General features: G+C 54.0%; 1 protein-coding gene across 1 annotated transcript; it reads right to left on the minus strand.

Annotated features, from left to right (window-relative positions):
- Positions 1 to 1,704: 1,704 nt before the first annotated feature.
- PAX1 (paired box 1) lies at positions 1,705 to 10,458 on the minus strand. Its single transcript, XM_028123711.1, has 5 exons — positions 10,188 to 10,458; positions 9,109 to 9,738; positions 7,359 to 7,501; positions 6,598 to 6,820; positions 1,705 to 1,796 (listed from the first exon to the last, which is right to left on the minus strand). The coding sequence occupies exons 1-5, from the start codon at positions 10,456 to 10,458 to the stop codon at positions 1,705 to 1,707; spliced, it is 1,359 nt and encodes a 452-aa protein (XP_027979512.1).
- Between the last annotated feature and the right edge of the window lie 3,611 nt (positions 10,459 to 14,069).

Below are 14,069 nucleotides of genomic sequence, written 5' to 3' on the forward strand. Positions count from 1 at the left end.
TTTGGTAGCCTGGGATAATTTTCTTTTGCTTTCAGAACGTTAGAAATGTTCCAGGAAAGTCCTCATTGCTGCTCACTGTCTTTTGCCCACTTTGTTCTTCTAAGAATCAGCCTCCTGTTAGCATGATTTCTGCACAGTGCCTCTCTTCCCTGGAGTTTCCTGGGGCAGAGCCCTGAAAATGTTCCTCCTTTGCCTCCTCCTTCACCTCCTGCCCAACCCAGGCTGCTAGTGAATAAACCATTCAAATAATGTCACCTTAATAGTGTTCATGCTGGGAACTGAGGGACTAGAGTAGGTGAGGTGGACCTACACAACAATGCAGATTGGACACAGACTTGCTCACCCTTACGAAGCATTCTCCAGATGCTTTCCTTTATTCAAAGGCAGCCACGTTTTAACAAGGTGATGTCACACTCTCACCAGTGACATTTTTATGACTACAAAAATTGCAGTTTTATGTCCAGAGTCCCGCCACCAGCGCGCCTGAACTTGGAAGCAGTGAACAGCTCTCGCATCCAGCTCTAGAAGAAAATTTCTGGGTTTTTCTGTCCCTCATCCCCTTACAAACCAGAAGCCAGATTGCACCTTTGTACCCGGAAGCAGTTTGTGGTTTAAATTAACAAATGTGCTGACCCCTGAAAACTGAAAACAGTGCTGATGCATTTACATTGTGTTAAATTCCCTCCTGTTAGGTGTGTAAGGGTGGGAAGGAGCACCTCTAGGGCATGCAGTTTTGAGAGAAAATACCAATGACCACAATGCTCCCTTCTCCTCCCCCAATCTTCTTTGGGGTGACATCTCAGAGGAAGCAAGGAGAAGCTAGGCCACTAGGCAATGAGAACATACAGATTATCAGACAATATCCTGGGGGAGAGAGAGAAAACAAGATAGTTCAACCGGGTTTTGCTTGGGTTCATTAATATAAAAATATAAAATAAAGGCCATGGCCTCTCTGTCCATTTCCTAGGTTCCAGAACCCTCCGTTAGGGCTGTGGGGCTCCGAGGGGTGGAGACTAAAGAGTCTTAGCTGCAGAGCAAGGACTGACAGGAAGCCCAGTCTGGGGCTCTCCTGGGAAGGCCTTTAGGTCAGGGACACAGTAGAAATGAAGAGAAACGGAGTCACTTATTGTAAAAGACACTAAAGAGAGAGGAGGGGCAGGACCGCAAGAAAGGGAGCACGGTGGCTAGAATGTGAAGGAGAAAGGGAAGCAGGAAGACTACGGCGAGAAAAATTAAGAGGACAAAAGGAAGGCAGGGAAACATGGAGAAGGAAAGGAACCTAGGATAGGAAGGAGGAAGGAAGCAAAGACAAAGGACGCGAGGCAGAGAATGGAAGGGAAGAGGGAGGGAGGGTGCCGAACCACCTTGGGAGAGGTAGGAAAAGACTCTTGAGGCTGGCCGGGCGAGGGAGGCCATGTCGGAGCAAGGATCGGGATGAGGGTGCAACAGTCTAAAGCCAAAATTCAGAGAAGCCTAAAAACCCTGGCCGGTGAAGGAAGTACGGCCGCTGGGCCGGTGGGGAACCTGGGAACCGGTGCGCCTGGGAACCGACGGGGCGGGCCCCTGCGGGCTGGCTCCGGGCACCTCCTCGGATTGTCCTGGGTCCCGCGCGCGCCACCGAGACTGCAAGGCTGAGCTGCACGCCCCGCTCCGCCCGCCGGTCCGCCTCTTGCTCCGGGCTTGGGCTCAGGAAAAGCGCTGCCCCTAGGAGGTCGAGGCCGGGATGGGCAGTCCGTGTAAGCTACTGAGGCCATCCGGGGCCTTGCCGCCGGGGCTGGACGGCTTCCGATCGGCCACTGCAGGAGGAAGCACAGGGACGTCGGGTCACTGGCTGGCGCGGCTCAGAGTGAGACCCAGAGGTCTGCGACGTCCGCAAATGCGGATGACAACGCGAGGATCCGGGGTTGACACTATAGGGGTTTGGAAGAAGGAAGCAGGGACCCCGAGTCCTCCAAGGACCCCACGCGCGCACTGGCGCCCGTCTTTACGGATCCCCTTAAGGGAGCCACGAGTGAGCACAGCCTTGGCCGTGTTGCAAACGCTCCCTGTTAGCAGCCCGAGTGCACTTGCCTTTGCCCCGCACCCTCTCAGTAAAGGAGGTGATGGGCGCTCGGGTCGGTAGGGCAGCCCGGCGGGGAAGGCTCTCAGATCCGAGACCCCCGCTCCCCTCCTTCCACCGCCACCCAGACCCCAGCTGCGCTCTCAGGCCTGGGGAGATGCCAGCGCATCAGGTCCGCTGTGCCCGGAGCGGCCCGGGACGCTCGCGGTGGACCGGGGGTAACAGAGCGGGAAGCGGGTCACCAAAGCCGCCCCTGATAGACGGCCCGCGGCGGTCAGGATCCGTTCGACACCGGAGGCGGCCGCGCTTTAAATGGGTGGCCGACTTCGTTCTGCCCCGCGCGGCCCGGGAACAGAGCTGCTATCCCCACTGCGGTCACAGCACGCCCTGGAGCCTATGGGCCTCCGGATTAAGTGACAGTGAATCTGCCAGATCAGACGGCATTCTGCGCGTTGCTCTATTGTTTAAGGTTTTGGGAAGGGGCCCGAGTTTTGCCTCTGGAAACCAGCAAAGTGACGCCACGATTGCGCAACCTGTTTCTTCTTTCCCAGCCCTTGGCCGCTCAGCTCCTCCTGCAGGAAGCTCAAATAGTTTATACCTAAAGGTGCCCCTTCTCAGCTTTCTTCTTCTCCCCTGCAAGTCCTCCTTTAAAAGGGGAAGCTGAAACGCCTCATTTTGGGATCGGGATATTTCTGGATTTTTTCCCCTGCAGCTGCCCATGGTCCAGTAGCAGGCGCAATTTGCTGTGACTGCGCAGAGCTGCTCCGGATACCCCTGGAACATCTGGTTTCACAGGGGTTTTCAGAGGGGTCTAAAGATCTTTCCAGGGCAGAGTAACCACTCTGCCCTCCCCCTCCTCTCAGTTCTCTTTCCTAAAGGCAATTGTAGGTGCTCAGCCAACGAGGTCTTCTGACCCTTGTTTTCCACCCTGTACTCCCATTCAAGGTGAGGACCTGTTCAGAAAATATCAGAGGAGGTGGCGGTTTCTCAGCTATGGGCCGGTTGCCTTAGACACGAGGGAGAAAATGAACTAGGAAAAAATAAACACGGGGGGGTGGCGCAGAGATAGATTCCACCTGCTGCTGCGTTTTTAGGTCTGTCCACACCAGCCCTCGCCATAGGACCTCTCCCCTCCTTTCCCACCCGCAGGGCCAGAGGCAACCTAAGTGGCTGTGTCATGGGGGCCTCGGAGGCTTGAGCCTGTGGTGTTAGGCGCCCTGCGGGTTCATTTAATCTTAGGGGGCAGGATGGGGACAAGGGTTTTCAAAATATTAGGACTGCGATTGCAGGGCCACTGGGACCACGGTAGGGGCGGACAGAGGCGGGGTCTGAGAAGGGGTCTCCAGAGCCAGGTCAAATGAAACCTGGTTGGCTTTGTGGGTCTCTCACACAAACGCCTGCAACCTAGTGCTCTCTGGCAAAGTACATTTTCAGGATCGATCCCTCAAGAACTAATCCCAAGCTAATCCCATAAGTGGAACGAAGCTTCGAGTTGAGTTTAAGAAGTATAAACATATTTTCTTTGAGGAATACGCAATATCTTCTAGATTTGATATTCGAAACCTTAGTCTTTCCAAAGCCCCTCTGGGAGGGATTTTAGAACCATGAGGCTTTGATGGTTTCTGAAAACACACTGTAAATTGTAAATACCAGCTGTCTTGCAGGAACCTCTGGTGGGGTCTGTCACTTGTCCAGAGGCTAGGAAGGGGTGTGTGGAGATGGTCCTGCCCTGGCTACAAAAAGAAATTAGATGAGTACTGAGATTCCAAAAATACCAAGTCCCCTCCAAATGTAGATGGGGTGAAACTTTCCTTTTCTCTCAGGCCCCAAGAATTAAAGTTTCCTTTCACAGATGGAAAATGTAAATCATACTTCCTCACCTACAAAATAGGTAGCCCAGCCTTGCTACCCTTTACCAATAAAAAACTAATAAGTAGCAATGCATAATTTGACATTTGATTTGACTTCCCTCAGGGTAACAGTTAATGTTCATTTGCACCTGATTTGGAGGATGCACTGAAACAGATGGATGTGATGATAGACAGATAAAATATTGTATGTGTGTTGTGCATGTAAGCACTAGATGATCAAAAGTATTTGCTTGTTACTGAACATGCATAATATTAAATTGCTTTCGGTAGAAAATTTTTGTTACTGAAAAAAATTCAGTAAATGCTATTCTACTATTCTTAAAAACTGGACAATCAATGATAGTAAATTGTCTTATGGGATAAGTTTCTTTGAAGACAATTTAAGTAATGATTAGAAAAATTAAAGGCAGTGATTCTTATTACTATGTAATTTTTCAAAGGAGGGGAGGAGCAGGGAAGGGGAAGGGGAGGGTCTTTGAAGTCAACTTTTCTGCCAGTGAGAAGGGTAAGACTCCATGACCCAAATAGGCATGTGATTCTCATGATTTTTATGTTTCTGTTCAAACACTTACACTTGTATGCCAGCTTGAGAAATCATTTTCGGTGATGGGCCTGATTTATTCAATGATCATCCACCTAGATCTTCAAAGAACTGTGAAGGTCAGGAAACTAAGGTATTAATTTAATAACTAAGGTAGCTAATTTACTGCTTTGGATTTTGAAAATGGGTGGGACGTTTCATAACAGGAAGCAAATATACTGGTAAAAGGGACATGAATGTCAGGGCCACTGAATGGCCCTGTATTTCTGAAAGAAAGTATCTTCTAAAGAAAATCAGCCACCAACAGATTCCCCCCCCTCCATTCACTAGAATTAGTTTAGAATTCTGAACTGTGTGTTTTCACTTTGGACTGTTACCTACACGTCATAATTTGTTTCTAACGTGGAGTCTGAAATGCTTCAGGACAAAGTGGCTCTGTTAGCAAATGATGGCATTGTTCTGAAGATAATGAGTCCTTTTTCCTTAAGTCTTCTTTCTCCCTGAGATCATTTCAATTTGTAGATATGCTTTTCTAATTCAGATGAACCTGCTTAGTTAAATGATTTGATTTGTGTAATGGAGAAGATTCCATTTCTGTTCCTAATTCAGCAGATAACCTCCGTTCTTAAGGAAGCAGTTAGATTTGAGGCGGAGGACCAGACCCTGAGCAAAAGCACGAGGAAGGATTTATGTTTGGGACCCACACCCGCGCTCCAAGACCCTGAGCAAAAGCACTTCTACAGATGAAAAAGATCCCTCCAACTGTCCTGAAATGTAAAGTGTAAAGGAGTTCTAATTCTCAGTTTTTGTAATTTATACCCCAAGATGTTTATGTTCTAGAAAAAGTGAAAAGAGAAAAACAATTTCCCTCCACTTGACTGTTATTGATGGCATCTTAATGCCTCCTCTCTCTTTCTCTCTCTCATCATGCTATTGCATCTCACTGAAACTACGTGGAAATAAAGCTTTTTGCCTGGATGTCACATAGAAGAAGCACCCTCCTGTCCCCTGATTACCCAATGCCACTTGCCCCCAATGTCCACCTTGGTAGGTGTGAGGAAGATCAGGTGGTAAAGATCCCTTTGTAATCTAGAACATCCCTCTGCCCCACACTGCCCTCCCAAGTTATGCTCTGTCTCCTTCACTGCCAGGGCTGGGACCCTGACTTCTTCCTTTTCTATAGGGTTGTAGAAGTTGCAAATTTCTGGTGAGGAGAACCTAAATGCAGGAAGGTTTGAAATTAGCAAATCCAGCCCTTGTTCACCAATGAGGAAAATGAGACTCAAGAGCAAGGGAGCTATTCCCAAGTTATAAGAAAAAAATAGAACTCAGAGGGCAGTGTAAGAAGATGACCCTCACACTGCTGACCATCAGTTAAATACCTCAAATCTGTTAGTGGACTTATCAGGGAGTGGATTCATGGAGGGAGAAGAGGAAGGAGAACTTCCAGCTACATTTCCCACAGGAAGACGGACCCCAGATCACACAGAGTTCAAGAGTCTAGACTTGGGGATACATGACTGAAATGCTCTCTCCATTTCCCAAAGCACATGTTTAAGAAAATGAATCAAAGACCAGGGCCTGGAAGGAGGGATGGAAGGAAGGAAAGAAGGGAAGGGAAGGGAGAAACGAAACAGAGACGCAGTGCCTAGAAAAATCCAAGTTTAGTCCACCACAGAAGGCAAAGCTCTGCAAGCCCCAGAAAGGTGAGCCTGGATGGTGCTTCTGAATCCTTCTGCAGATGGAGAAACTGAGACCCAGAAAGGAGCAATAACTTGGTCAAGGACACAAAACTAGATTCAAACCTAGGAGTCCTGTTTGCCAATCTGACCCTCTTCCTTCTTTCTCCGTACAAGTCAGAAGGGACAGTCCTGGGGACTCTCAACTGTGCCTGCCTTTCTAGGAACAGGGCATACACCTGTTATAAATCAGTCTGCTCCAAGAGGCTAGAGGCTTAGGAAGGATTTATGCCTGGGACCCACTCCAGCACCCCAGCTCTCCCCTCTTTCTGTCCGTCTCTGTCTCTGTCTCTTTGACTCACCATGCCCCATGCTTACACTCCTCCCTCGCACCCTTCCTAACCTTAGAACCATTCATCCGACCCCCTCCCGGCCCGGGCCCCTCACCTTCCCGGCTGGGATGCTTGAAGGTCATCGCTGCGGCCAGTTCCCCACCGTGGACTGTGACGCCGGCCCCGGGAGGCGCCAGCGGGGGCGGCTGCGCTGGCGGCCATGGCGGGCCCGGGGCGAGGTAGCCGCCGGCGGGTGCACTGTACACGCCGTGCTGGTTGGAAGCCGGGTAGGCACACGCCGGCAGGAAACCGCCTACCGCAGGGAGTCCAGAGGCCGACTGTAGGGATCGAGGACAGACCATCAGCAGCAGGCGGCCGGGCAGTCTTCCCCCGCCCGCGCAATTACTGAGCTAGGGAATCCTCATTTCCCCCTGCGGTCCCCTCCATTATCCCCGCGCGAGGCCTGGCCTCTCGTTTTCGCAGTAAGGACTCTGGCAAAGTGATTTCCACGCAAATTGTTATAAATAATAATAAGAGGTGAGGGGGGTCATGGTGTCCACCAACTGGGATTTAGAAGAAGGGAGTCATCTCCCATCTGTGTTCCGGGTTCCAGCTTTTTTTTTTTTTTTTTTTTTTTAACAGAAGTATCTTGGCAAAAAGCAAAGTAATCGCCTGGACAGCCAGCCTCCCCCAAACTAGCGCACTTGAGAAAAGGAGAGAAATAGGTTGGCGCAGACGCTCACTGGCCGGGCAGCCAGACACACCAACACGTTCCCTGGCCCGAGGGAGTTTTCTCTTCTCTTTCTCTCTCCCCTCATCCACCAACCCTCCCCCTCCCCCAGTTAAAGACACCTCCTTCCCCTACTACTCAGTTACCTGAGTGTATTTAATGTCCGCCTCCAAGGCAGGCTTCTCGAGACCATTCACTGCTGGAGTGGCCGGGAAGGCCGTGCGGTTCACGCTGGCCCAGTCTTCCATCTTGGGGGAGTAGGCGGCACCTTCGCTCCCAGCCAGGGCCCCTGCGGGGACACAGGATGGATTAGAAGGGACATCCCAATCTGTGCTGGGCACAGGCGCAGTCCAGACGTTTCCACACAAGCCTACAAGCGCTGGGCTCATATCTGAGCGGGTGGCGAAGGGTCCTCAGGAAAACCTGGGATACTCAAAACGCTCAGAGAGCGATCAGAGGCAGAGGGGCAGCTGGGAACTGGGTTTTGCTTTCATTCCTGGTAGGGCAGAGGGAAGAAAGTCCTGCTTCACGTTCCTCCCAGCCTTCGACCCGCTTCCCACGAACGGTAAGTCTCTGGCAGTAGGTGGCCTGTAGGGCCGGGGCTGGGCACAATCAGCCAAGGTGCCTTTCCACTGTCCAGAAACAGCGACCAGAAAGGTCCAAGTTCAAATCCCCAGCAGGCTTGTGAGAATTACATGGGTTTCTCAATCTCAACAGGTATCTGGAAGGATATGCTGAACTGCCTCTGGAGACATCCCAGGTCTCCCCAAAGAGGCAACAACCCAGACACCCGCCTGCGTCCCAAGCACATGTATGCTCCTGGAGCAGGTGTGTGCACAGGTAACTGAGAGAAGACTCCAGATTTGAGCGCTGACCTGATGAGGTCACCTCCCAGCCAACTGTCCACTGATCGCACCATGGGGAGATTTGGCCCAGCAAATGGCCCAGGGTTTTTGAGTCACCAGGATAAACAAAGCTGTGCCCGCCCTCGGCCTTGGAGGAGCACCCCACTGCCACTTGAGCTAAGCATTCAGTTTCCTTCAAGCCTGCCCTCCTCTGTCTTGGGATAAGGTAAGTTTTGCTTCTTACACACGCAGAGTCTGCTCACTTAAGAGCACACAATTCCCTGGCTGGTTGTTGGGAGCAGGGGCACTGTGAAGAGATTGGGGACTCAGTCCCAACCCACAAAAATTCTTTTTGAGTCCCGAATCAATGCTGCCCCAAACCATCCTCCCTCACCCTTTCGCTCCCTCCTACCTCTGCCAAGAAAGAGGAATGACAGTGTGCTGGATGAAAATTGCAGGCAAAGGGCAAATCCTTGCGACTTTTCACCCCAGGATGGCTGCAGCCCCGGGGCACTGACAAGGGAGATCCCAGCTCCAGGAGCTGCAGGGCTGCTGGGCCTGCTGGAGATACAGGCCATTTGACAAGACCTGCCAGACAGCTCCCCTGTGCTCTTTGACTCAAAAGAGTCTATGGGCCTGGGAGGAACAGAACCCTTTGGGGAATGCTGAGGAAACCCGAAAGATCGGGATCATAAGAAAGGGTCGCAGGACTGACTCTGGTTTGTTTGGCTTAGATCTGGTGATAGGGTTTTGCATACTTTTTGCAAGAATGAAAAAGCGCAATTTCAGGCCTCTGAATTTGTGGTCGGCGATTGCTCTTCCATTTGGGAAATATTTTCCATATTTGTCATAAAAAGTTCAAGATGTCCGAGGACTCCCACAGAAGGCCCAAGACCCTCAGTCTCCCTGGCCAGCCCTGCACCCTCCCTTGAGCCAAAACCGGTCTGAGGAGGATGGCAAGTGTGACCCTTTGCCCGCATGTCCGCCCCCCCACCTCCAATCTCCAATTCAGCCCTCTTCAGGAACGCTACAGAGGGCCACTGAGACTGACCTGTTTGCTCCATAAACGTCCGAATGCCAAGGATGTTGCTGACCGAGTGCGCCGAGGGCCATGAACGGGGTATGCTGACGTGGCCTGCTGTGCCCGGGACCCCGTGGTGGCTGCCCATCTTGGCGCCCGTAGACGACACAGGGCTGGGGTAGGGATACTGGTAGATATGGTTGTAGGGCAGCGCCGGCTGCGGCGGCGGCTGCTTGCTCGCCTCGTAGGGCCCAGGCTGCGCCAGGCTGCCAATCTTATTGCGCAGGATTCGGCTGATGGAGCTCACAGAGGGCACGTTGTACTTGTCGCAGACGCCATCGGCCAGCAGCCGGTCGCGGATCTCCCAGGCAAAAATGCCAGGGTCGCCCTGCTTATAGTCCCGGATGTGCTTGACCACGTTGGGGGTAGTGACGCGGGGTTTGCTGCCCCCGATGGCCCCGGGCAGGATGGAGCCTGTCTCGTTGTAGCGCGCCAAGATCTTGCTCACGCAGCCGTGGGATACGCGAAGCTGCCGGCTGATGTCACAGGGTCGGATGCCCAACTGCGCCAGCTCCACGATGCGCAAGCGGATGGCGTTGGGCAGGGGGCGGCCGTTGACGAACACGCCGCCCAGCTGGTTCACCTCGCCGTACGTCTGCTCTGCGGACGCGCCGGGCGAGAGTAAATAGAAGGGAGAGAAAACACCGGCGGGTTAGCCAAAAAGGGTGACCACACCAGGCAAAGGGCCCCACCAGGCGCACCTTGGAAGGTGATCGGCGGGCGGGTTCTCAGAATCTCGCAGTGCGAGCAAACGGACCGGATCCGGCCTCTAGGAGTGGGCGCCCGCGTAAGGGCTGCGGAGGGGGACGCTGGGCGCTTCAGCCCTGTGTACCCTTTCTGGACTTTTGACGCGCCTAATTGGCACATCCCCTCCTGCGACACACCGAACTCCCTCCCCAACCCCCGATGGCTTGGGGCGTGCGGAGAACGCGACTTGTCAGGGACCCGGGACCTGCTCTCCCAAGGAGAGCAGGCGAGAGGAAAGGGGGGTGCCAGGACCCAACCCGCCTCGTCTGCCCGCCCGCGCCCCGCTTACCGCTCGCCCTTACCCATAGCGCGCGGGCCAGCCAGCTGCCTGGAGCCGAGGCGGCCGGGACTGGGCCCGGCACAGTCCGGGAGAGCTCGGGCGCCGCCGCCGCGGGAGAGGCATAGAGGGAGGGCGCGCGCGAGTCGGGAGCCGCGGCGGCCGGGCCGCGGGCTGGAAACGCGCCGTGCGCCGCCGCCGAGCGCGCAGCCGCCCTCCCCCTGGCCCGTCGCCGCCGCCGGGCGCTCCCAGGACACTCTCCACGCCCGCGACCCCAGGCCTAGAGTGAACTTCATCCGATTAGGAGAAATTCGTCTGACCGGGAGGCTGCAGCGTGCGGAGATCAATTTGACGTGTCTTCCACGTCAATCTCGGCAGTCACGCCGGAGACGCGCGAGTTGGCAGCTCATTGGTTCCCGTCACTGCACCCCGGCGCCCCCCTCCCGGGCCTGAAACTTTACCACCTCCTCCTGCTCTCCTCCCCCCTCGGCCCTCCTCTGCAACCCATCCCCCTACACACACACACACACACACACACACACACAAGTGCTAATCTCAGCCGGACCTGGGACCTTCCACTCTCTTTGGCTCCCCTCAAAGCCCCTTATGCCTCCATTTTTGAGAATGATGAGGTAGTCGTTCCAAACTGATGAGTATTTATTAGTGCTACTATTAGTACTAGTACTAGTTTTGGTTTTAGTTTTATTACTACTTCCACCAATATTACCATTAAGATATCAGAGGGTAAAAGTTGATCGTAGCAAGGTTAGTGAATGGCTGCCTCTACCAGCCCCTCTCCGCCGGCGGGGCATGGGGAGAGTGGTGCCAGTGCCCCAGCTCCGGGCAAGGGTGCGTTGTGGTGAGCGTTCAGCGTAGTGCAGGGTGCTTGGGGGGGGGGCGGGGAGAGCGATTTGCGGTTGTACAGACAGACTCCTGCTTGTCTCATTTCCCGACGACACCCCAAACCTGATCTCAGGGAAATCTTTACAAGATTTAATTGCCACCCACTCCACTAGGATAGTGGTGTGATTTCAGTAATGTTAAAAGGGTACATTTTAGATTCTGTCTCTCTGTGGACAAGTCCACCCACCACACTCATTTCTGATAGGTGGCACAGGACACAAGTCCGAAAGTAATTGTGAATTGCTGCGCCCAGGAACAGGGATTCTTCAGTCTCTGGACCCCAGGCTTGTCCTGGTGGCCTGGCCTTTGGGAGGTTGCACACCATTGCTTCCCCTCTAGGCCTAAGTGACAGTTCCTTTCTTCCAGGCCACGAACCCCGCATTCTTCCTTGCTCAGGCTACCTAACCTCATCTTTCACAGAGCATCCGAGGCTTCCAGGGGTCCTCATTAAGTCACTGAATGGTTCTTTTGCCCTTATTTGTAGGGGTGCTTGCACAACCCTGAACTCTGGCCTTAGCATTAACCGTCAATTCTTCTCCATTTCTAACTGTGTCAGTGCAGTGCCTGGTTCTGGACTTCCCAGTCTGGGTTGCCAACCATGGCAGTCCCAGAGGGAGTCTTGCACTGGGGTCCAAGAGATAGCAGATGTGGAGGTAGAAAGCTCCCGATTTTGCACCGAACTGACAAGAGGAGCCCGGGACCTGGGTGGGAGTTTTGAGCTTGGGGTCAGTGAGTGCCAAGGGCATTGGCAGAACTGGCAGGAGAGGAGGGGCACCTAGGAGGGAGCGTTCAGTTCTCCAGATTCCCAGCTCTCCTCAGGAGACAAGAAGATTCCCCTGTCCTCCGTTCCCAAAGATTCTAGAGCTTGGGAGCCGGCGGAGAGCTGTGTACTGAGCCCGAGCAGTGATGCTGCCAGAGCCACACATGGACCGGACCAGCGCAGCTGAGGGAACAGGTGATCCCCTTACCCTCCGCTACCGGACCAAAGAGCAGTCAACAGCTCCTAGTCAACCTTTCGAAATGTGTCGATTAGGAGAGCCTGAGCTGTGTACCCTGGGCTCTCCAGAGAGCGAGGGGCCCAGGCAAGAATAATCCCTGGAAAAAGAAAAACCAGGTTCAAAAGAGGGGAGGTCTCTCCCCTCCCACTGCATGGAGAACATAGTGCAGTCTTGGGCTCTGGGAGCCTCAGGGAGGCCACGGGGATGGGGAAGAGGACAGTCAATGCTCTGGTGAGAGGTGGGTAGGGTGGAACTATTTGGAAGACTAAGCCTGTTCACTACCGTGCAGGGTCGGGTTACCGAAGGGGGGAAGGGGGCGGTTTGGATTAAGGTGGGTGCACAGAGCAAGGAGCTCTGCAAAGCCTCGGAGCAGAGAACTGAGCACACACAGGATGCGGGAGTGTTCAGAGGCCGCAGGGAGTGGCATGCGCACCACCCCCCTTAGTTCTCTCCAGGTAGTTTGGAACCTGTTAGCCTCTAATCTAGATTTTCATTGCCTGGATTTCAAGTTGGGCGAAGGAAACCAAAAAACATTGGTTCCTAGACCTGGGAACCACAGCATCCATAACCCAGTGCCCCTCAAAGACCAGGTAAAGCAACTAAAGCCATTTTTTTTCTCCTGTAGAAGAGGAGTGACATGCACGCTCAGAGAAGAACAAATAAGGTCAGAGGTGACACGGTGAGAGCTGGTTCGCAACCGCCCTATCAGGGGAACATCGCCCCACCTCTGCTAGTAGAGCGCTGGACGCTGGCAAGGAGGTGCAAGGAGGTGCAATCCAGGAGAGCATCTTCTGCTCATTCCCCCGGGGCCAAGGCCGACGGGGCTGGGGGAGATGGTTGGAGGATTGCACCGGGGAGTTCTTTATGGTGTCAGAGCCCGCCGACCCTCACTTCACATCCACATCTCCTTCCCGCCCCATCCCTCCAGCAGACAGCTGCTTGCTGCTGGGACCACACAACGCTAGCCACAGTCTGCTCACAGCCCGGCCCCCGAAAAAGCTTACAGTTTGTCGCCCCCTGTCGGCCTCAGGCTGGACTCTGCAGGTTCCCGCGGCGGGCTGGGCTGGGGGCGAGGTAGTCCAAAGGTGGGATTGTTGAAGAAAAGAAAGGAAAGGAAACGTGTTTTCCACTTCCCTTGGATGCAGGTTGGTGTCCTTCACGACCGAAGGGACGGCAGCATGGTCGGCGCTGAACCCACAGAGGTAAAAAAAAAAAAAAAAAAAAAAAAAAAAAATCTCTGTTCCATGTGTATGTGTATGCCGGGCTGGGTTTGGCTTGGTTGTTTGGAGCGCCCCGGGCGCAGCCTGCGGCCATGTGAAGAACGGTTCCCAGGGGCTCGGGAGCTGCCTAGCTAAGGGCGCGTGCCGGGACCTGCGATTTGACGGGTCCAGCTAGGGCTGGACGCCCTGAGGGGCGAAGGACGGATTCGAGGGTCTCCGAATGGCCTCGGGAACTGACCCAGATTTCCCAAGGCAAAGTGAAAGGAGAGGCAGACTCCGTGCCAAAATCGTGAGTTAAAGATGAGGCAGGAAGAGAGTGCCTGCCCCCCGCCCCGCCCGGGGGGATTGGAAGCTGGCGGCAGCAGGAAGGGTCGTTCAGGGTCATCCTTGGAGTGACAGTCACGCCTGCTTTATGTTTCTTGCGTCGCTTTAATTTTTGGTGGGACTCTCTCAGGGAGCCATTTGGGTGCAAACGAAACGTGCCAGTCGCAATAGGCCAGGGTGTTCCCGGGAGCCACGTATTTCATAGTCTTCGGGAGAAACCTAAACACGCCCATGAAAGCCCGACTCGGGTCCCGCTGAGCTGAAGAAGCAACCTCGGGGCCAGACGCGCCCAGGCTTGCCTTTCGGTTCTGCCAGGAAGAACCCAAGGGCGGGAAACACAGGCAGCATCCCAGGAAGGCCCTGGGCAGAGCCTGGGCCTAACGATCAACGGCGGTATCCAGCAGCCTCCCTCCAGAGACGCAGAACCAGCGCAGGCTCCGAGTGAGCAGGGTCAGAATCCTG

This window comes from Eumetopias jubatus, unplaced genomic scaffold, assembly GCF_037043125.1.
Source record: "Eumetopias jubatus isolate StellerSeaLion01/CBP00866 unplaced genomic scaffold, mEumJub1_p1.0 scaffold_9, whole genome shotgun sequence".
Taxonomy (NCBI): Eukaryota; Metazoa; Chordata; class Mammalia; order Carnivora; family Otariidae; genus Eumetopias; species Eumetopias jubatus.